The sequence below is a fragment of the Nomascus leucogenys genome, chromosome 16 (assembly GCF_006542625.1).
Source record: "Nomascus leucogenys isolate Asia chromosome 16, Asia_NLE_v1, whole genome shotgun sequence".
In the NCBI taxonomy this organism is placed as follows: domain Eukaryota; kingdom Metazoa; phylum Chordata; class Mammalia; order Primates; family Hylobatidae; genus Nomascus; species Nomascus leucogenys.
Genome location: NC_044396.1, coordinates 52,768,715 through 52,792,776, shown reverse-complemented (window position 1 = coordinate 52,792,776; position 24,062 = coordinate 52,768,715). Strand labels below are relative to the sequence as shown.

At 42.8% G+C, this 24,062-nt stretch overlaps 1 protein-coding gene across 2 annotated transcripts in view; it reads left to right on the top strand.

Moving 5' to 3' along the window:
- The window catches only part of SNX31 (sorting nexin 31), a 76,604-nt gene that overhangs the window by 9,184 nt on the left and 43,358 nt on the right, over positions 1 to 24,062 (top strand). The window contains exons 3-5 of one of the 2 annotated variants that reach the window (XM_003256066.4): positions 4,787 to 4,901; positions 10,398 to 10,462; positions 22,140 to 22,250. In XM_003256066.4, the coding sequence (XP_003256114.2) occupies positions 4,787 to 4,901; positions 10,398 to 10,462; positions 22,140 to 22,250 (291 nt within the window). Of the gene's footprint in view, positions 1 to 4,786; positions 4,902 to 10,397; positions 10,463 to 21,512; positions 21,536 to 22,138; positions 22,251 to 24,062 lie in introns of those variants that run through there. The other variant, XM_030795138.1, reaches the window with a different exon arrangement.

The following is a 24,062-nucleotide window of genomic DNA, read 5'->3' as shown; positions in this document are numbered from 1 at the left end:
TAGAAATTATCTGATGTGGCTGGGTGTGGTGGCTCACGCCTGTAATCCCAACATTTTGGGAGGCCGAGGTGGGTGGATCACCTGAGGTCAGGAGTTCGAGACCAGCCTGACCAACATGGAGAAACCCCGTCTCTACTAAAAATACAAAATTAGCCAGGCATAGTGGTGCATGCCTGTAATCCCAGCTACTCGGGAGGCTGAGGCAGGAGAATCGCTTGAACCCAGGAGGCAGAGGTTGCAGTGAGCCAAGATCGTGCCATTGCACTCCAGCCTGGGCAACAAGAGCAAGACTCTGTCTCCAAAAAAAAAGAAAAGAAAAGAAAAGAAATTATCTGATGTTCTTCTGCACAAGAGATTTGTCTGGTCACTCCTATTTATTTAAAACAAGTCTATAAGGACTCATGGGTATTCACTTTATACTTCGGGTTATATTTCACTACTACTTGGTTGGTCAAATTGTTCCATCCTGGCCCATGGAAGCTCTTTCATTTTGCTCCTTTGTCTCTGATGTACTCCCATTCCTGATTTGTTTTTTTCATTTGTTTTGAATGTTTCCTTACTTTCTGGAGCTACAAGGTACTGCAGGCCCATCTTGTATATTTCCTGCCTCAGTCCTAGAAATCAGCCATTTCTCCATAGATCCTTGGTTGCATTGATTGTAGAATGGTATTGGAAACTAAGATCTGGGCACTAGATATGTTCATTGCTACTGGAATGTTGTTGCATCTAGGTCCTCTCAGCTGACAGAGCAAGGAAATATATGTGTGTATACTAACCCATGTATACAGACACATGAACAAATATTTCTATATGTAATCATCTGTATCCATATTAAACTAAACATGTGGTCATACTAATATATTCAACTCTAGTGCATTACCACATGGATCATTCTAGCCTCTTCCCCTTATGTGTAAACTCCCACTACAACAGTTGGAAACCTGACTCCTACTATCTGCCATTCATTTACTTGTTTAATTCTGTATACACATGTAGCAGTATAGTACTGTTAACCTATACTCCTGTGGGAAGCAACTTTATCAGCCAGAGTCCAATGCCTGCATACAGTTTGTTTCTTTGCCTTTAGTTTACAGACTCGACTCATTTTCAAAGTGACTTAGGTCAGCACTTTTTTTCTCACCACGTTCAGTGAGTTGGTTTCACACATTTGTAATATAGTTTTATCACATTCTACATTCCATCCTCGGATTCCCCCAACCTCTTAAATTATTTCTAAAAATATTTGCAAACATGAAGCTTCTGTTGTAAAGTTCAGAAAACATGAAGTTCTGTTGTAATTTTGACTAATGCATAGTGTCATGCATCCACAATTCTAGTTTCGTATAGACTAGTTTTATTGCCCTAAAAAACTCCATGTGTTTCAGCTATTCCGTACCTCCTTGCCCCAAAACTTGGTGGCTATTGATCTTTTTATAAAGTCTCTATACTTTTGCCTTTTCCAGAATGTCATATAATTGAAATCATATAGTATATAGCTTTTCCAGACTGACTCCTGTCACTTAGCAATATTTATTTACGTTTCATTCATGTCTTTTGTGTTTTGATAACTTTTTTCATTTTATTTCTGAATAACACATTTCATTGTATGGATATATCACCATTTGCTTATCCATTCACAGATTGAAGGACATCTTTGTTGTTGAAATTTTGGGGATTATGAATAAAGTTGCCATAAACATTTTGTATGGACAGTTTTCAAATCAGTTGGGTATTTATTGCTGGATTATAGAGTGAGACTATGTTTAGCTTTGTAGGAAATTGCCAAACTGTCTTTCAAAGTGGTTGTAATATTCTGTATTCTCTTCAAGACACAAGTTTTTAAAATTTTAAATCACACAAATAACTGCTGGTACCAAGTTCCAGTTATCTAAAAATCAAACAACCAAACACCAAAAAAATGCATCAGGGAAGTGTGTTTTACCCACAGGCAGGCAGTTAATAACCATTCCAGATGGCAGACCAATGTTTTCCAATAGAACTTTTGTGCTGATGGAAATGCTATATATCTGCTTTGCCCAACTCAGTAGCAAATTACAATATTTCAAGTGGCTATTAAGCATTTGAAATGTGGCTAGCAAGACTGAAGATTGAATTTTAAAATTTTATATTATTTTAATTAGGTTTAAATTTACTCACAGGTGGCTAATGCCCACCATATTAGATGGCACAGTTCTAGATCATTGGAAGAATTTTGGGTTTTCTTGAGTGACATGAGAAGTTGAGGATGATTTTGAGCAAGGCAGTGGAATGATCTGACTTACTTTTCTTATTTTAAGAGATGATAGAGTCTTGCTCTGTTTCCCAGGCTGGAGGGCAGTGGCTAACCTTGAACTCCTGGGCTCAAGCAACCCTCTTGCCTCAGCCTCCCAAGTAGCTGGGAGTACAGGTGTGCATGACTGCACCTGGCTGACTTACATTTTTAAAGTATCACTTTAGGCTGGGTGCAGTGGCTCACACCTGTAATCCCAGCACTTTGGGAGGCCAAGGCAGCCAGATCACCTGAGGCCAGGAGTTCGAGACCAGCCTGGCCAACATGGTGAAACCCCATCTCTACTAAAAATACAAGAATTAGCTGGGCATGGTGGTGCACACCTGTAGTCCCAACTACTCGGGAGACTGAGGCAGGAGAATCGCTTGAACCCAGGAAGCGGAGGTTGCAGTGAGCCAAGATCATGCCACTGCACTCCAGCCTGGGTGACAGAGCGAGACTCTGTCTCAAAAAAAAATAAAAATAAAAATAAAAATAAAGTATCACTTTAGATTCTGTGTTAGGAATAGACTGAAGGAGTCACGGGTAGAAGCAGAGAGACTTGTTGGAAGGCTACTGCAATAATCTAGAAAAGAGATGATAGTGGCTTGGACCAGGGTGATGGTAGCGGGCATGGAGAGAAGTCATCAGATTCTTGACTTTTTTGAAGTTAGGGCCTGTCTATGCAAGGTAAATATTTGTCAGATACTCACTGTATTTATGACAAAGGCCACGGAATTAAAAAATCTTACTGTTTGCAGCCTCATTTTTCTTATTCCATCTTTCATTTTCTTTTTTTTAAATTTATTTTATTTTTTTATTATTATACTTTAGGTTTTAGGGTACATGTGCACAATGTGCAGGTTTGTTACATATGTATCCATGTGCCGTGTTGGTTTGCTGCACCCATTAACTCGTCATTTAGCATTAGGTATATCTCCTAATGCTGTCCCTCCCCCCTCCCCCCACCCCACAACCGTCCCTGGAATGTGATGTTCCCCTTCCTGTGTCCATGAGTTCTCATTGTTCAATTCCCACCTATGAGTGAGAACATGCGGTGTTTGGTTTTTTGTCCTTGCGATATTTTACTAAGAATGGGATGAAACTGGAAAACATCTTTCATTTTCTTTAAGCCACTGAGTATGGTAATAGTAAGATTTCAGCCTTCCTGCTTTAGAGGTACCATGTCAAAACCTGATTGGGTTTCTAAGTGGATTCCTTTCTCTTATTTTCAGGAGAATGATTCTGTGCCTTACCTTCAAGCTGCCACTACAAGTGTAGGGCTGGAATAAAGATGTACACTTTTAGTTCTTAATTTTAAAATTATTTTTTATGCATCCACTTTTTAGGTTCCATAAAAATAATTACTACCATGGTCATGGGTCATATATGAGTAAGTGGGAGAGAAGGGCCTGGCTGGTTTCTGCTTGGGATCATATGTCAGCCTTATTGGAATTCTGTAACCAGCCCTGGTCCAATAGAAATATAATGTGAGTCACCTGGCCGGGTGCAGTGGCTCACTCCTGTAATCCCAGCACGTTGGGAGGCAGAGGCAGGTGGATCACCTAAGGTCGGGAGTTTGAGACCAGCCTGGCCAACATGGAGAAACACTGTCTCTACTAAAAATTCAAAATTAGCCTGGTCTGGTGGCACATGTCTGTAATCCCAGCTACTCAGGGGGCTGAGGCAGGAGAATTGCTCGAACCCGGGAGGCGGAGTTTGCAGTGAGCCAAGATCGGGTTGTTGCACTCCAGCCTGGGCAACAAGAGTGAAACTCCTTTTAAAAAAAAAACAAAAAAAAACAGAAAGGAAGAAATATGAGTCACCTATGTAATTTAAAATTTTCTGATAGGCACATTAAAAAGAGTAAAAGGAAACAGATGGAATTAATTTTAATAATATATTTTATTTAATTCAATATATCCAAAATATTATCATTTCAACATGTAATCAATATAAAAAATTATCAGCGAGATGTTTTACATTCTCTTTTCTTTGAAATTTGGAATGTATTTTACACCTACAACACAACTCAATCCAAACTAGCCACGTTCAAGTGCTCATTCGCCACAGGTGCCTGGTGGCTAGCGCATTAGGTAACACAGCTGTAAGCATTTGTCAAGTTCAGATTTGGTGGAGGTAGGGTTGAGGAATTTAATTCCCGTTGTCATTGACATCACAGACACTATTGTGGAATGAATCAAGATAATATTGTATGATGTGAGCAGTGGCTAGTCTTATAAAACAAATGAAAAATAAAAATACATCTCAGCTCTACCAAACTTAGACTGGAGCTGTCGGTCTGTGATATGTCTAGTAACGTCTCCAGAATATATACTGAAATAAATTCCTCCTTAAGAAAATCAAATTGTCCTCTTTTCCCCCTTTGGGCCACCAGGAAGGCTTAATTTGAAATAAAGTGCTGGGATGGGACTTGCCCTAGAGGAGGCTTTAGTAATCTCATCAACCCTGAACTGGTGGCTCACCTGCCTTAACTGTGTTTCCTGGATCTTTCAGCTAAGGCGGGTCTTTGGGAATTGCCTGCCACCCTTCCCACCAAAGTACTATCTGGCAATGACCACAGCTATGGCCGATGAGAGGAGGGACCAACTGGAACAATATTTGCAAAATGGTATGTATTTGCAGGTTTTTTAAAAAACAGATTTATTGCAATGTAAGTTATATGCCACAAAATTCACCTGCTAAAGTGTTCAATTCTTTTACAATATATTTATGTAATTAATTGTGTGACCATTACCATAATCTAATTTTAGAATATTGTCATCATCCCCAAAAGAAACCTCATACCCATTGGCAATCACTTCCTCTTTCCCTCCCCCACCACGCCCTGGCAACTACCACTATAATTTTTATCTCTAAAGATTTGCCTGTTCTGGACGTTTCATATATAAGGGATCATATAATATGTGTTCTTTGTATTTGGTTTTAAAAATACCTTTTTTTTTTTTTTTTTAACAGATGAGGTCTGGCTGGGCATGGTGGCTCACACCTGTAATCTCAGCACTTTGGGAAGCTGAGGCAGGAGGATCACTTGAGGCCAGGAATTCAAGTCCAGCCTGAGGAACATAGAGACAGCCTGTCTCTAAACAAAATTTTAAAAATTAGCCAGGTATGGTGGTGCGTGCCTATAATCCCAGCTACTCAGAACGTTGAGGTGGGAGGATAGCTTGAGCACAGGAAGCTGAGGCTGCAGTGAGCTGTGATTGCACCACTGTACTCCAGCCTGGGTGACACAGCAAGACACTGACTCTAAAAACGATTAAATAAATAAATAAATAAAAGAGACGAGGTCTCACTATGTTGCCCAGGCTGGTCTCAAATTTCTGGGCTCAAGTGATCCTCCTGCCTCAGCTTCCTAAAGTGTTGGGATTACAGGTGTGAGCCACCACACCCAGCCTAAATGTCTCAGCAGTTATATGTTTGCTGATTTTATTTTTTGAGACAGGATCTTTCCCTGTTGCCCAGGCTGGAGTATAGTGGCACAATCATGGCTAACTATAGCCTTGATCTCCTCCCACCACAGCTTCCTGAGAAGCTGGGACTATATGTGCAATGGACCATGCCTGGCCAATTAAAAAAAAATTTTTTTTATAGAGATGGAGTCTCACTATATTGCCCAGGCTGGTCTCAAACTCCTGGCCTCAAGCAATCCTCCCATGTCAGCCTCCCAAGGTGCTGGGATTACAGATATGAGCCACTGCACCCAATATTTAATTTTTTTTTTTTTTTTTTTTTTTTTTTTTTTTAGACAGAGTCTTGCTCTGTCGCCCAGGCTGGAGTGCAGTGGTGTGACCTTGGCTCACTGCAACCTCTGCCTACCAGGTTCAAGCGATTCTCCTGCCTCAGCCTCTCTAGTAGCTGGGATTACAGGTGCTTGCCTCCATGCTCAGCTAATTTTTGTATTTTTTTAGTAGAGATTGGGTTTCACCATGTTGGCCAGGCTGGTCTCGAGCTCCTGATCTCAAATGATCTGCCCACTTCAGCTTCCCAAAGTACTGGGATTACAGGGGTGAGCCACCATGCCTGGCCTACTTTATGTTTAGAGTCACACTTGGGTGCTGTATATTGGCTTTGATTGGGAGGTTAAAAAAAAGTTTCTGGATTAGGAATCAACAAAAGGATGAGATGAACCACTTACAGGAAAGTTCATAAGAGATATCAGAGGTCTTTATTAGCAGTGCCAGAGCTTGTGCCTCCGTGTTAGTCCTTACCAGGAAGCCATGCTAAGGCACCAAGGACATTCAGCTCTGGCCCCTGTGAGGCTTACAGTACAACAGCTTGCCCTTAGCCTGGGTCCTAGAAATGCTGTGTACAGCAAAACTGCGGTTGGCAAGATTAGGCTTTCATGGAAAAGAGGATGTTAAGGGAAAATGGCAAAACTGGCACTTAAAGACTTAAAGTTTTTAAAATTGGAAAAGTGTATACACATAATATTTTTTAAAATATAAACTACCTAAAAGAATATACAATGAAAGGTAAGTTCCCCTTCCACCCCAGGCTGTTTGTATATTCCCTAGCACCAATTTGCATGTATATAGATCCCTTTTTGCTCAACACAAATTGAAGTTTACTATACATACTTTTCTGTAGCTGATTTTCAGAGCTTTTTATTCTGAAAGTTTGGTTTACAGAAAAGTTGCAAACATAATGCTAAGCATTTCTGTATACTCCACCCAGATTTCCCAGATGTTTACATTTTACATTTGTCTTATCGTTCTTTTTTCCTTGTGTGTGTATGTGTATATATGAATCTCTCTATATCTTTTTTTAGACTCACTTGAATGTTACACACCTCAGCCATCTTATTTTAAGATACTTTGTGACTTTGGGAGGCTGAGGTGGGCAGATCACCTGAGGCCAGGAGTTCAAGACCAGCCCGGCCTACATGGCAAAATCCCGTCTCTACTAAACATACAAAAAATTAGCTGGCCATGGTGGCGGGTGCCTGCAATCCCAGCAACTTGGGAGGCTAAGGCAGGAGAATTGCTTGAACCCAGAAGGAGGAGGAGGAGGCTGCAGTGAGCCGAGATCACGCCATTGCACTCCAGCCTGGGCAATGAGAGTGAAACTCCATCTCAAAAAAATAAAAAATAAATAAAATACTTTGTGTATTTCCTAAGATCACAGAGAGTGTCTTATAGAGCCACAGTATAGTTAGCAAAATGAGGAAACAACATTGATACAATAATGTTCAATATATCAAAACCAGGAAACAACATTGATACAATAATTTATCTAGAGACCTTATTCAAACTTCGCCAACAATTAGGCTCGGCATGGTAGCTCATGCCTGCAATTCCAGCACTTTGGGAGGTTAAGGCAGGAGGATCTCTTGAGCCTAGGAGTTCAAGGCCAGCCTGGGCAATATAACAAGACCCCATCTGTACCAAAAAATAAAAAATAAATAAAAATTAGCTCGGTGTAGTGGCACGTGTCTGCACCTACTTGGAAGGCTGAGGTGGGAGGATTGCTTGAGCCCAGGAGTTTCAGGCTGCAGTAAGCTCTAATCTTGCCACTGCACTCCATCCTGGGCAACAGAGAAAGACTCTGTCTCAAAAAATAAAATAAAGTCAGCAAACATAAAACTGCCGAGACATTTAGACTGGGCGTGGTGGCTCACACCTGTAATCCCAACACTTTGGGAAGCTGAGGCAAGACGATCACTTGAGCCCAGGAATTTGAGACCAACCTGAGCAATATAGATCTCATGTCTTTTTATTTTTTTTTAGAGTCAGTGTCTTGCTGTGTCACTCAGGCTGGAGTGCAGTGGTGCAATCACAGCTCACTGCAGTCTCGACCTCCTGAGCTATGATTTGAGCAACTGCACTCCAGCTCGGGTGACAGATGGAGACCCTGTATCTACAAACAAATAAATAAAACATCACCAACTATTATACTAATGTCCTTTGTAGCTCAAGAAAAAAAGTTTTTCTCCTGTATGTTGACTTTTTTCTCTTAAAAAATATATATCTTAGAAGTCATTCTACATCAGCAGTCATAGATTTATCTCATTATTTTTCATTGCTGCATATTTTTCTTAAACACAGTAAAAATTCTAGAAGCCATCTATTTCCCATTAATTTTTTTTGTCATGGGACCATACTTCTTTTTAGACCTGCTGAATGAGCTCTTTCAAAGTTCAAGTTCAAAATGTAATATCTTTTGAATTTTCATTCTCCCTTAGCTTGTTTTCTCGTGTCTTAGCAAAATGCTCCTTTAATACCTGGCCTTTTTACAGATGATCACAGTGCTTAAGGGTTTGCTTTTCCAGGCCTGGTCTTTATTCATATCATCAGGATGACCCGTGTACCTCTTTGACAAGGTCAAGTAGGAAGACAGGACAGCTTAGCCTCATGACTCAGAGCACAGGCTCCAGAATCGGACCCAGTGTCAAATCCCACTTTAGCTCCTCACCAGCTGTGTGACCTTGGGCAAGATACCTACCTTCTCTGAGCCGCAGTTTCTTTATCCATGAAATATAAATAATATTTACCTCAGAGTTTGTCATGAAGATTAGATAAGCTAAAATATACAAAGTTTTTAGCCTAGTACTTGTACTTAATAGTGATGCAGTAAATATCAGTTGGGTGAATACCTTTTTCAGCAGCTTTCCTCATTCCCAAGAATTTATGCTAATGAATATAGTTATTAATAGTTTGACTATATGCCCCGTTGCAGAAGATAATGCAAGGGCTTCCCCCTCATCCACCCCGGGAATTACCCCTCAGAAAAGACAGAATGCTTTTTATAAATAGTTTCTCATGTTGCAGGGACTTTCTCTCTTCGTTTATTTTGGAAAACATGATGTCTTTTGGAAAAGGCGCGGCCTGCAATGAAGTCAGTGATAGTTTCGAACGCTGGTAGAGGATGTTTGATAAAATTAGTAAAACAGGCCAGGTGTGGTGGCGCATGCTTGTAATCCCAGCAACTTGACAGACTGAGGCAGGAGAATTGCTTGAACCCGGGAGGCAGAGGTTGCAGTGAGCTGAGATCACGCCATTGCACTCCAGCCTGGGTGACAGAGCAAGACTCTGTCTCAAAAACAAAACAAAACAAAACAAAACGTAAAACAGCAATAAAAACAGAAGGAAGAAAGAAATTTGGCAGCATTTAGTAAGTATTAAGTGTAGCTGAAGCGCAGGATATAGGAGAGGATCTGTGGCAAGGGGGGTGAACCAGGAGGAACCAGGCTGGGCCATACCTTGTGGGTTTGCAGTTCTCATGGGGGTGTGTCTGCTCCATCTGCTCTGCCCATATCTCCTGGCTATTTGTGTCAGGAGCTTTAAAACTAAGGGTGAAAATATTTTTGTTAAGTATAGAAGAATGAAATATTTTAAATCTCTCTGACTGCCTTATCATTGCTTTTTTTGGTAACATCTTGAGAACTCCTATCATTCAAAGGGGTGCTCTCGGCTGGGTGCTGTGGCTCACACCTGTAATCCCAGCATTTTGGGAGGCCGAGGCAGGCAGATCACCTGAGGTTGGGTGTTTGAGACCCGCCTGGCCAACATGGTGAAACCCCATGTCTACTAAAAATACAAAAATTAGCTGGGCATGGTGGTGGGTGCCTGTAATCCCAGGTACTTCGGAGGCTGAGGCAAGAGAATCACCTTAACCCAGGAGGCGGACATTGCAGTGAGCCGAGCTCACGCCACTACACTCCAGCCTGGGTGACTGGGCGAGACTCCAAAGAGGTGCCCTCAGTCGATGTTTCTTGGTTGAATTAAATTTTCAAATTACCCTGTGTCTTGCTAGGCCGGGAGTCTAGATGCAGGTTTTAAGATCTTTCTGATTCTTCATATAAACTTCATTATCATCCTGGTAGGGCAGCAAAATGGATGTTGGGTAGTATGGGTATGTATAAATAAAGTGAGATGCCTGGGAACACGGTCACCCTGGATGGGGGTCATGGGTTCCTGTTGTTAAGGCTGCCTGTAGGAGGCAAGTTTTGGGGGTTTTCCTGTATTTGAGAGGTTTCAACATTCATCACTTCAGGGAGGAGACAGAGCACTGGCAAGGCATGGAGCGATCTCTGGAGGACATAGCAATTAATAGGCAAGGCCCAGCCCAGCCCATGCTAACCTGGCTCACCGTCCATGTTTTTCAGTAACCATGGACCCAAACGTGTTGAGAAGTGATGTCTTCGTTGAGTTTTTAAAACTGGCACAGCTGGTAAGCTTGCTCTTCTCTAATGGGGCCTTCATTCCTCTGCAGGACACTCTTCATGAACCAAGTGTGCAGGTAAACACACACATGTGTGCACTGGCCACAGCCGCACAGAGCCTGGACTTGGACAAAATATATTCATTTCAAGTCAATTGGGGGATGGTTCCTATTTTGTTCTTTTGGTGGTTTAGATTTTAGATGGAAAATGAAGTGTGTCACTTGATCTTCGGCTCATTTTATTAAGTAGATCCCTTTTTCTGTAGCCTAAGAATCATACATCTCAAAACAGGACATGAAGAAGAGGACCTTCGAGTATAGTATGAGAACTACAGCCTTTATCATTAAGGGCTCTCATAACATGACTGTGACCCTGCTTCTGTAGCTGAGATTTCCAAATGGGCCACGGTGAAGACATCAGGAAAGCAGGCCATGCTGGCTATTCCTTGTATATTCTCTACCCCTACCTTTATTGTAAATGAATCATGGAGAAAATTCAACATGAACAGAATGACATACAGCAACTCCCTTTCCTTTGTTGGTCTAAAGAATCATGGGTCACTTGCTCCCTAGGCTGAAACTGCTAAGTAGATTTGTTTAGCACACCCTCATTCTAATGACACATAAGGAAACATTGTTATGCCTGTATGTATGAGCTTGGCTGGAAAAGCTCTGAAAGATTTAAGTTCTGCGGTAATATGATATAGTTAAATGGATCCTTAGCCAGGGGAGGAATGATCAGATTTGCAAAAACTAGAACACATTTCATTCATTCATTTACTCATTTATAAAATAAAATCCCATTGGGTTCTCAGAACAAATCGCATGTAAACAGGGGTTCAAATGTGTTGGGATATTTACTGGCCCAGTCAACCTGAGAAATGGCCCTAGAGCCTTCTGTTCTGTAGTGGTTCATATTTTCACATTTGCTTGATGGTTTATATATACACACACTTTCCTATTCTTTGAAAAGTTTGCTGTGGAAGCGGTGATGATAGTAAAATTCAAATAGCACAAGTGTATACAATGAAAAGTAACTTTTCTTCCCTTATGATCCCCCTCCTCAGTGACAACTGTTGTTTATAGTCTAATAGTTTATAGTGCTCTTTTGCTACACATTTCTGCACATATATAAGCATGCATATATATATACACATATATACATACATGCACATATATATACATATATATACATACATGCACAAACACAACCATGTGTCACTTAACAATGTGGATTCATTCTGATAAATGCATCATTAGGTGGTTTTGTCATTGTGTGAACACCATAGAGTGTACTTACACAAACCTAGATGGTAGAGTCTACTGCCCCTAGGCTACAAACCTGCGTACTATGTTACTGTACTGCATACTGTAGACAATTGAAACACCGTGGTATTTGTGTATCTAAACATAGAAAAGGCACAGTAAAAATATGGTACTATCATCTTGTGGGACCACTGTCATATGTGCAGTTTGCTGTTGACCAAAATGTCATTAAGGGCTACATGACTATACACACACACACGCACACGCACCCATTTTATTTTACAAACAAGCACACACTCATCACGCTTTTTCAACTTGCTTTTTAATGGCCGGGTGCTGTGGCTCACGTCTGTAATCCCAGCACTTTGGGAGGCTGAGGCGGGTGGATCACCTGAGGTCAGGAGTTTGAGGCCAGCCTGGCCAATGTGGTGAAACCCTGTCTCTACACAAATAAAAATTTAGCGGGTCATGGTGGTGTATGCCTGCAATCCCAGCTACTTGGGAGGCTGAGGCAGAATTGCTTGAACCCAGGAGGTGGAGGTTACAGTGAGCTGAGATCATGCCACTGCAATCCAGCCTAGGCAACAGAGCAAGACTCTGTTTCAAAAAAAAATTTTTTTAAATTGACCTTGCTTTTTAAAACCTATGTCTTGCAGATCATTCTATATCTGCACATATAATGGTAAGTTGACTTTAGTTCAGTCATCTTTTTGGGGTGCCTTATGGGTTTTGCTTTCCATCATTCATGGGATCATTCAATGTTTTTGAGCTTTGTTTTGTATATCTTTTTGTTCGTTTGTTTTTGAGATGGAGTTTCGCTCTTGTTGCCCAGGCTACGGTGCAATGGCATGATCTCGGCTCACCACAACTTCCACTTTCCAGGTTCAAGTGATTCTATTGCCTCAGCCTCCCAAGTAGCTGGGATTAAAGGCATGTGCCACCATGCCTGGCTAATTTTTATATTTTTAGTAGAGACAGGATTTTACCATGTTGGTCAGGCTGGTCTTCAACGCCTGACCTTGTGATCTTCCCGCCTCAGCCTCCCAAAGTGCTGGGATTACAGATGTGAGCCACTGCGCCCAGCCAGTTTTGTATATCTTATTTTCCTGATAATTTGAAAGGTTTTATGCCTGATTTTAGTTCCTTAATATTTTGCCTTTGTGACTTCATACAAAAGCCTTATACCTCTAGCTGTGTTTTTCAGTGCCTCTTTTTACTTTTTCTAACACAATTTTCACTTTTGTAATGGCTTTATTTTCCTCTTCCATTTCTTCCATGAACTTTGCCAGCTCACTTTTATATCTTTTTGTTATCTTATTTCTTGAGGCTTTTATCTATTCTTTGAGGTCTTCATTCAGATACACCTTCTTTTTATTAACACATCCATCATTTTCATCTGCTTAATGATGTAATTCTTTTGGTATATGTTTTTTGCCTTTCATCGGTCACGTTTCTTTCCTCCTTTCTTGCAGGATTTTTGCATAAATCCCTTGCCAGTTATCTTTAGGTCATCAATCAACTTTGAAAGGGGCTGCTGTTGTGAGCTAGCTGTTTGTTGACACATAGTATTGGGGAAGGGGCCTGAGTTGAATTCATCGAATCTGTTGTATTTCCAGTTCTTGTTTCTTGTTTCTGAGCACTTTCTTATGAACACGCTACCCTAAGGCCTGAGCAGACTGTCTAGCAGCAAAGCTTTAAACCCCAGCTCCTCATATCACGATCTAGCCTTCTACATATTTTGATTGACCAAGATCAGCAGCCCCCGACCTGGTTTAGGGGTTAAGAGTTCAGGCTAAGTAGTGAGATGGCCTCAGTTCAAATTTTGGCTACCCTACTTTTGATTTACATGACTTGAGTCAATTTACTTAGGCTTTTTGTACCTCAGTTTCCCCATCTGTAAAATGGGGAGAAGAGCTCCTGTCTCTTGGGGTTGCTTTGAGGATTAAATTAACTGATACCCTTAAAGCATATCATCTGGCACAATGTTAATAGATATGAGGTAGTCACTACCTCCACCTCCTGGGTTCAAGCAATTCTCCTGTCTCAGCCACCTGAGTTGCTGAGACTACAGGCGCATGCCACCATGCCCAGCTAATTTTTTGTATTTTAGTAGAGATGGGGTTTCTCCATGTTGGTCAGGCTGGTCTTGAACTCCTGACCTCAGGTGATCTACCCATCTCGGCCTCCCAAAGTGCTGGGATTATAGGTGTGAGCTACCACACCTGGCCAAGACATAGGTTTTAAAAAGCAAAATCTTAATGCCAGTCCCTTTTCTTTCCCCAGCCATGCTGAGAGATTGCTTTTTGCAAAGATGGAGTGTCTGTACATTTCTTCAGCGTCCCCTGCCACTAGGTGGTGTCCAATGGGGCCCGGAGTAGCGCTCTCAGACAGGCTGAGCACCACGTGATTAACTGCTTTGAGGCAGCTTATGCATTGCTTAAGTTCTGCAGCACTTTGAGACCTCTAATTCCCTCCTTCCTGACCAGGTTGAATTTTTACTGCACTTGGCAGCCCTTCTGAAAACCTCAGGCTCAGGGCTATTTGTAAGTTTCTTCAAGGATGCTTTCCTTTTCATTGTTTTCTGTTTGCTTCTAAAGAGAGGGCAGGACAGAGGTAACAGTCACTTCCCAGAACCTTAAAACGTTTCAAAATATGTGCTCTTTTTGAGTTGAATTGAGTTGAATTTAGCAACTGGAGAAACCTTTTAATTTTTCAAGGAGATCAGTGTGCTTTGTTGCTATTCTGCTCTGAGGCAGAGGAATGTCTAATAGCCATGGTGCCCATCCAAGAAAATCCATATGCGGACTCACCAGGCTGTAAACCTCCATCACATGCAATGATGATGGGCCACTGTCATTTCTCTACAAGTGAAATGGGAAACATTCTTAAGAATGTTCCTCTGCCTCAGAGCAGAATAGCAACAAAGCACATATTTTAAAACGTGTTAAGGCAGCCCATGGTATTGGAGGATTTTGAGGTTTCTTTAAAATAAATGTGTTTTTGTTAGTTTTCTAGTATGAATTGCGTTTTTTCATTCCTGCTGCATCATATATCAGTATGGCAGCTGGGCCAAGCATGGTGGTTCACACCTGTAATCTCAGAACTTTGGGGGGCTGAGGTGGGAGAATTACTTGAGGCCAGGAGTTGAAGACCAGCCTGGGCAACATAGTGAGACTCTGTCTCTACAAAAAAATAATAACAAGAGATATTTAGATGGGGGTGGTGGCCCACATCTATAGCCCCCACTACTCTGGAGGCTGACGCAGGAGGATTGCTTGAGCCCAGAGCTTTGAGGCTACAGTGAGCTATGATCAGCCCACTGTACTCCAGCCTGGGCAACAGAGCAAGACCCTGACTAAAAAAAGAAAGAAAGAAAGAAAAAAGGATAGCAGCTTATTTAATGTTTTGTTTTTTTATACAAGCCAATTCTACCAGATTGACTTTCCCCCCAACTGGTTTTTGTATTGCTTTTACATTTCATTAATTTTGTGATAAACACATTAAAACATTCCAGTAAAATTCAAATATCACAAATAGAGCCAAATTGTTGTTTGATTTCCGCTCTAAACTTGTTTGATCTGTTTTGTGCTTGCTTTGATCTCATCACACAAAGATCTTTTGATGGCATCAATTCTCCTCTTTATTATATTGCTCTAAAATGTTTGTTTACTTACCAAAGCAAAATGTGCTTATAGTTAAGAAAATGAAATAGATATCATGGATGGAATAAAAGTTAAAAATCTAAAAATAAGAGTGAAATAGTGCTAAAAAGGATTATAACACTCCCCTGTCCTCCAGAGGCAATGACTTTCAAATCTCACAGCTTTCTCTTCAGATATTTAAAAATATCGAGGTTAATTATATACATATATGACTGCCTCTTATTCTTTGTTTTATTTTTTCTAGATACAGGATCTCACTATGTGGCCCAGGACTCCATCTCCTGGGCTCAAGTGATCCTTCCTCCTCAGCTTCCCCAGGAGCTGAGATTATAGGTATATGCCATAGCACCCAGCTATTATTCTTCAATTTTTAAACCCTATCCACTGACTGTGATGAGGGTGAGGATTTCAGCTTTCTTGTGTCACTTCTTCTATTCTTCCCTTCTCCCCAACTTTAATGTTAAAAAATTAAGTCCTTAGTCACCACCTTCCCCTTGCCTCCCCCAATCCCCCCACCCCCAACAACTGGAGTTAAAACTGAATCACTTAAAAGAAAAAAAATATGCTTAGTTGTCTCAAAACATCTGACTAACTCCTTCCGTACCTATAGCAGTGCTGAAGACAGAATTTTCCCCATAGTCAAGCACATCAGGTTCTTTCCCATCGGGATGATCTACCCAAAGTCTCTGACTTTCTGTTGTTTTGGATGACAGAGACTTGAATAAGTTTGCCTGCTGGTGAGTAGGAGCCAGTAGAGAAAGAGAAGTGGAAGATGGGAGTATGAAGGAGGGGCCTTGATAATCAGTGGCTCCAAGTCCTTCTGGAAGGAGAATTGCACAAGGTCTGGGATCAGGTGGAGGAAGGGCACCTTTTAAGTTGAGTGTAGAACAAAGAAAGATAGAGCAAGGCTACAGGCGGGGTCCAAGGCTGGACGGTGAGTGGAAGTAGAGTAAGTTCTCATTTTGCTGTTTTCTCTGTGACTAATAGGAAGTGAGGTTAGCTGGTGGGAAGGAGGGAGGAGGAGAGGGTGACTGGAGTCTTAGGGAAAGTGGATGAGGTTGAAGATGAATGTGAGTCAGAATTCCACTGGGTGGGGGAACTGTTTGGATTTCTGTTCTCCCCCAAATCCCATGTTGAATTGTAGTTCCCAATGTTGGAGGTGGAGCCTGGCGGGAGGTGACTGGATCATGGGTGGTTTCTCATGAATGGTTTAGCACCATCCCCTTGTTGCTGTTCTCGTGGTGGTGAGTGAGTTCTCATGAGATCTGGTTGTTTAAAAGCGTGTGGCACCTCCACCCACCCTTGCTCCTGCTCCAGCCATGTAAGACGTGCCTGCTTGCCCTTCACATTCCACCATGATTGTAAGCTTCCTGAGGCCTTCCCAGAAGCTGAGTAGATGCCAGCATCATGCTTCTGTACAGCTTGCAGAACTGTGAGCCAATTAAACCTCTTTTCTTTATAAAAATTACCGAGTCTCAGGTATTTCTTTATAGCAATATGAGATCAGAGTAATACAAACCAGCAGGGTGTGATAGAAGGTGGAAGGAAGGTGAGTGCAGCTGCCAACTGATTTGTCCATCCTGGCCAATGGAAGCAAGTTGGGTGGCGCTTTAACTTCTTGCCTCCCTTGATGTGCAGATTCTCTACTGAGAGGAGGTTACCTCAGCCAAAACCAGTACTGTGACATCAAAAGAGGACATCGGAGGCTTTAACCTTAATATTCTCTTCTTACATATCTGTAGGATAAGTATGCAGTCGTGGGCTAGAGAGGGAAGTTCATATATCAACACTCCATTTTTAAATGCCCCCATTTAATTTATTTTTATTTATTTATTTACTTATTTATTTTTTGAGAGGGAGTCTTGCTCTGTCACCCAGGCTGGAGTGCAGTGGTGCAATCTCAGCTCACTGCAATCTCTGCCTCCTGGGTTCAAGTGATTCTCCTGCCTCAGCCTCCCAAATAGCTGAGATTACAGGTGTGTGCCACCACGCCCAGCTGATTTCTGTATTTTAGTAGAGACAGTGTTTCACCATGTTGGCCAGGCTGGTCTCGAACTCCTGACCTCAAATGACCCACCTACCTCAGCCTCCCAAAGTGCTAGGATTCCAGGCATGAGCCACCGTGCCTGGAAAATGCCCCATTGCAAACGCTACTATGCTAGTTCTTTTTCTCTTCTCACTTGGATTATTTTGAGAAATATGGAACCAAGATTATTAAATGTCTATTTGTACAGGGCATTCTTCAAGATAAACTCACCACATAATCCTGCTCTGAAGGAACTTGTCTTCTAGGCAGCCATCTAACCTGGCTTTAAACTAATTAAGCGTAAAAAAAGGCCAACAACATTCTACAAATAAGCATTTAGAGTGGAGAAGGCAGAACTCAGCTACTTCCAATTAGTCAGGTTATTTTCATTGTCAAGGCCAAAATCACAAAAGAGAAATTTGTTTGTTTAACTAAAAGGTCATGGAAGGTTGGCTGCCTCCCACTTCTCACCCCTACCCCAAACCCTGCTCTTCTCCACATTGACTTTATTCTCACAGAGCTTCCCTCCATTTGCTTCAAGATTAGCAGCCCCAGCTGAAGGCAAGGACCCTGCCCTTCCTTCCTCCTTCCGAGGGAGTGAGAATTGCACTGAGCGTCGAAACCTGGAGGACGTGCCAGACAGGAGGAGGAAAGGAAGTAAGAGGCAGTGGGCCACCAATTCCTCTCATCCTGACCAATGGCAAAGAGTCGGGTGACCTGTGGATAATGTTAGGATGTTGGAAGGTTTTAAGCAAAAAAGGGACATTTTTAGGTTTGCATTTAAAAAATATATCTCGGGCTGCTGTGTGAGGACCGCTTGGTAGGGGAGGAGAATGGAAGCAAGGAGACTTGTAAGGAGCCCATTGAAGTGGGGAGTCCAGGACAGAGGGGATGTTAGCTGGGTCTAAGGTGCTGCTGGTGAGATGGAGATGGACTCAAGAGATCATTTAAAATGGGAAATATGGAGGTCTCAGAACTTGACTCGATATGAGTGTTGAAAAGACCTTTCTGAATCTTTCTTTGACTCCGTTATTTCTTACCTGTTGCCAGGAAGTCAAATATTAACTCTCTTCTACATGGAGAGAGGAAGCTTAACACATGGTAGCTTAGAGCTAGGGCAGCCATACAGCTTATCCCAACTGGGATGCTTTTGAGAGTGAAAACAGTGCTGTAGTTATCACACTGGGGTGCCAGGCTTCTGGGCCAGCTGGGAGAGATGTTTACCCTATTTAGAACCTACAGTCACATGGAGCTGGCCTTGAGTTTTGCCTCTGCCACCAACTAGCAGTGTGTCCTTGGATAAGTTTTTTTTTTTTGGTTTTTGTTTTTTTGAGATGGAGTCTTGCTTTGTCGCCCAGGCTGGAGTGCAGTGGTGCAATCTCAGCTTACTGCAACCTCTACCTCCCAGGGTCAAGCAATTCTCCTGACTCAGCCTCCCAAGTAACTGGGATTACAGGTATCCACCACCATGCCTGGCTAATTTTTTTTAAAATGTATTTTCCTTTTTTATTTTTCTTTTAGTAGAGATAGGGTTTCACCATGTTGGCCAAGCTGGTTTCGAACTCCTGACCTCAGGTGATCCATGGACCTCAGGTGATCCGCCCACCTCAGCCTCCCAAAGTGCTGGGATTACAAGCATGAGCCACTGTGCTCAGCCTGGGCAAGTTATTTAACCTCTGTGAACCTTTACTTCATCTGAAAAAATAATGGGATTAGTAAGTGTATATGCCTCATGGAGTTGTTATGAGAATCAAGTGAGCTGCTATATGTGAAACAATGAGCCCAATGATCAGGATCACAATCTAATACAATATTTGTATATAATGAATATATAGTTTTTTTCTCCATAAATGATGTGCTGTATACACAGGTTCTTATATATGTAGATATAACACACAAATATATTGCTTTTTTTGGACTAATCCTTTGAATGTAGAAGAGAGCAGATTTTCTCTTCTAAAGAACTTAGATTCAGAATCATAGAAATTTAGTAATTGTAAGCATGTGGTGGGGAGGGATTAAAGTGTAAAGTCAAAACTTGCCCTTTGATAATGAAGTGATGAAAAATAAGCCTGTTGCTAATGTGATCAGCCTTTTGGGGTCACTGAGCAATATGATTGAATTGCTGGGGCTCCCCAGGTCCCTGTGAAGCCTGCAGCATCTGTTGTGTCTGAAAGGTAGGGGGACTAAGGAAAGGGGAGCTGTTGCCCGTGGTGGGGACAGGGTCTCACCTGGTCAGCTGACCTGAGTCCCAAATTTGTGGTCCCCCAGGGATCTCCTGATTGGTCATTTGAATCTTCCCTTTTTACATCCTGACACCTGGAAGGTGATGGGATCAATTGCACTCCAAACCTCAGCATCACGCAATAAACCCATGCAATAAAACTGCAAGTGTACCCCTTGAATCTAAAATAAAAGTTGAAATTATTTTAAACATGATACAGAATGTGTGCAGTGGGTATCAGATTTTCGCACCACAAATTCAGGTGTATGCCATAAATGTATTAGTCTAAAAAAAAAAGGAGGTTACTTCCCCGCCACTCCCACCTGCACTGTGTGACTAGCATTCTGGCTTATATAGCAGTCTCCAAACACAGAAGATGATGTGACTCCTTTCTCCATTTTCCTGAGGATGTTACATGACCAGCACAATTCTGAATGCCTAGGAGAGAAGTTAATTTATTGTATACTGTGGATGCCTTGGGGCATTAGAGTTTAATCCTCTCAGGGAATCTGGGATGAGAAAGGCTGTGACCTCAATCAGCCAGAGATGAAGCAGGTTTGTGGACTGACAGCATCACCTTCAGAAGATGCCAAGGAACAATCCACCCTCAGATCGCTGCCCTGCGAGGCCCCATGTGGGCAGCTGCTGGCCTCTCTGGACACTGCCTCCTCCTGTGGTCCTCCCTCTCCCTATAGCAGCTGGAGTAACAACTCAGCCTGTGCTTCCCTGAACTCTGATGGCCTAACAATGTCTCCAGCTCCATTCCGAGAATGTCACAGGTCCCCAGATTTGTTCCTGCTTCTAGCACACATCCTTCCCCTCGCAGGATGCTTAAGCCTGCAGAGTTGTGTCCAGCTGGAGCTGCTCCTTCAGCTGGAAACTCACTCACTAGATGGCAACTCACTTCCTTTCACTGGCCTCACTGTGCAGCTCAGATTTTTGCTGTAGCAAAATCATAAATTACTGCATATTTAGTGTGGTATAATAAAAAACTAATTTAATCTTTGTCCCCAGTTCCTGGCACAGAGCTCCTAGGAATTTCCTTAGTGTTAGGACTGCCTTTTGTTATCCATAACAAGCACCTTTCAGCATTGCCTGATTTTATGCTGATGAGATGATTCTTGGCTGAGGGACTCCGAGGTAGCATCAGGATGCGGACTGGTCACCTGAAAGACCACGGCATGATTAGAGGACTGGGACTTTCAGCCCCCACCCCACAACCCTCGGCCTCTGGGGAAGGGAGAGTGGCTGGAGATTGAGTTTCGTCACCAGTGGCCAATGATTTAATCAATTATGCCTGTGTCATGGACCTCCATAAGAAACCCCCAAGCAATGGGGTTTGAGGAGCTTCCGTAACGGCACCTCCATAAACAACCCCCCTAAGCAATGGGGTTTGAAGAGCTTCCAGGTTGGCGAGCACGTGGCGGTGCTGGGAGGGCGGGGCACCCAAACAGACCATGGAAACCCCACCCACTACCTTGCTCTGTGCATCTCCTCCGTTTGGCTGTTTCTGAGTTGTAGTCTTTATAATAAGCCAGTAATAGTAAGTAAACCATTTTCCTTCACTTTGTGAGTTGTTCTAGCAAACTATCGAACCTGAGAGAGGGTCATGGAAACCAGAATTTGTAGTCAGCTGAGCAGAAATGTGGGTAACCTGGGCCCCATATTTGCTGCTGGCATGTGAAGGGGGTAGTCTTGGGGAGTCTTAAACTTGTGGGATCTGATGCTAACTCCAGGTAAAGCATGTCATAATTGAATTGAATTGTTGGACAGCCATTGTTATGTTCAAGAATTGGAGAATTGGTTGCTACATGGAAACACCTTCCCCCTGCCCCCACCCACAATTAGTGTCAGAAAAAATCAGGGATATGGGCTTTAGGGATGCTTGGAAATACTGAAAAGTGGACAAGTTAATTATGAGACTGTCAAGGATGCGGACTTTATCAAAAGCTGTTTTCTCCAATATAGATACTCAGTTGTTCACTTGGAAATTCTTTAAGCTTCATGTTACTGCTTTGCCTTGCCTCCACTATACCCCACAAAACAACCCTTCCAATCTCTGCACTTGTCTCTTGGGAACTTTGGGTACCATATGCTAGAAGAATACCAAAAAAGGAAGCTGTGAATTGTTCGCTTGCTGCAATGGTGCAGCTTTAAAAAACGGTGTGGAGGCCGAGCGTGGTGGCTCAGGCCTGTAATCCCAACACTTTGGGAGGCCAAGGAGGGTGGATCACCTGAGGTCAGGAGTTTGAGACAAGCCTGGCCAACACAGTAAAACCCCGTCTCTACTAAAAATACAAAAAATTAGCTGGACATGGTGGTGGGTGCCTGTATTCCCAGCTACTCGGGAGGCTGAGGAAGGAGAATTACTTGAACCCGGGAGGCAGAGATTGCAGTGAGCCAAGATCACGCCACTGCACTCCAGCCTGGGCAACGGAGTGAGACTCCACCTCCAAAAAAAAAAAAAAAAAGGCATGGAAATGTATTTTGCTTTTCTTTTGCTTATAGAATACATTTAACATCGCCATCAAGAAAGCTTATCTGGACATATTTCTGCCCAATGAACAGAGTATTAAAATCGAAATTATAACATCAGACACTGCTGAAAGAGTCCTAGAGGTAAGCTTTGTTTAAACTCCAGCTCCAGAACTGAATCTGGGGATGGTTCTGTTTGGAAAGCAGAGAGTGGGATACAGTTACCTTCCAGGAGCTTCTGGCCTGTTGTTTTACTCTGTGGATGATTATCTGCAGAGGTACTGGCATTTCCTGGGAGAACAACCAAGGAACCTGAGATACAGCCAATCCTCCAGGGCCTCTTTGATTTCACCCTCCCTGGGGGCACCAATTTTCCAGAGATCTCTTGGAAGGCTGCTGTCACTTCCTTGGAACTTAGCCAGGGATGTGGCCTGGAAATATATAAAATGCTTTATTATTGGATGCCCCATCGTTGGGAGCAGGAAGGAAAGTGGGGCTTGGCGGAGTCTGAAACAGGTCATACCTAGGTGTGTGGGTGACAGGGGAGTTCTTGAAGGTTCCTATTCTCCCACAGGGAAAATTCTTGAAACCAGTGCTCCATCAGGGCTAATTCTGGGTGCAGAGGGCCCAGACGTGAGTTGTAGTCCACTGTCTGAGGACTAATAGGACAAGACCCAGAAGGCTTCATCCTTCTTCAGCAGCTCTGCCTCCCAGACCCCTTTTCCATCTGCTGAGCAGGGCTGCAGAGGGGACGCTGTCTTCTCACACCCACATCCTGCTCCCTGGGGGCAAGCTCCCAGGCCCTTTTCCTCTGGAAGGTTTTAGCTCTAATCCTCCAGAGAAACATACAAGAGAAAATACAAAGTTATAAACGTGAAGAAGAGTCAGAAAGTTTCTAGGACCTTTCAAAGGACAGAAAGTTCTTGTGCTTGGGTTATGGTATCTGACCCTTTCTGAGCTGAGAAATGGAAGCACTCCCATTTTGGCTGCTAGCTCTTCAGGCCTGCCTTGACTTAACCTATTCCTGTATCTCCAGCATCTCTCATATTCATCGTCTCTCCGTTTCCTCCTCTCGATCCTACATCTTGACCTTAGTTCCAGCCCTCATTGTTTCCCAGCTAGATCTCTACAGCTGCCCCTAAACTAGTCTCCCTGCTTCCAGTCTTGCTAATCTTCTGTATTGATTTCCAGCATAGTCTTTCTAAAAAGTATCAAAGGCCCCTGATGCTTGAGGGAGTTTGTACCCCAAACACAAAAACCTCAATTGCTCAGGATCTAGAAGTGGGAGACAGACTCATAAATGAAGGAGGAGTAGGAAGGCAGTGATGGAGTGGGGGCCACAGACTGCATGTGTCTGGGGCCAGGCAGGTAGCTCTGGGGTACAGCTGCAGGATCAGAGATAATTTGGAAATGGATGGAATTGTTCAGAACAGGAGAGAGCACCTGCCTTGCCCAAAGACATCATCATTGACTTCTTTTTTTACACACTGGGCTTGCTGACCAAACTAGACATGCCTGCAGCTGAAGGCAGTGGTGGTGGTGGTAGTTTGGGGTCTCCTATCTTCTGGGTTTAGGATGAGTCCTGGATTCAAATTACAGTCATGTGCCACATAATAATGACGTTTCGGTCAACATTGGGCTGCATATACAATGGTGGTCCCATCAGTTTATGATACAATATTTTACTGTACTTTCTCTATGTCTAGATATGTTTTGGCCAGGCACGGTGGCTCACGCCTGTAATCCCAGCACTTTGGGAGGCCGAGGTGGGTGGATCACGAGGTCAGGAGATCGAGACCATTCTGGCTAACACAGTGAAACCCCATCTCTACTAAAAAATACAAAAAAAAAAAAATTAGCCAGGCATGGTGGCGGGTGCCTGTAGTCCCAGCTATTCAGGAGGCTGAGGCAGGAGAATAGCGTGAACCCAGGAGGTGGAGCTTGCAGTGAGCCAAG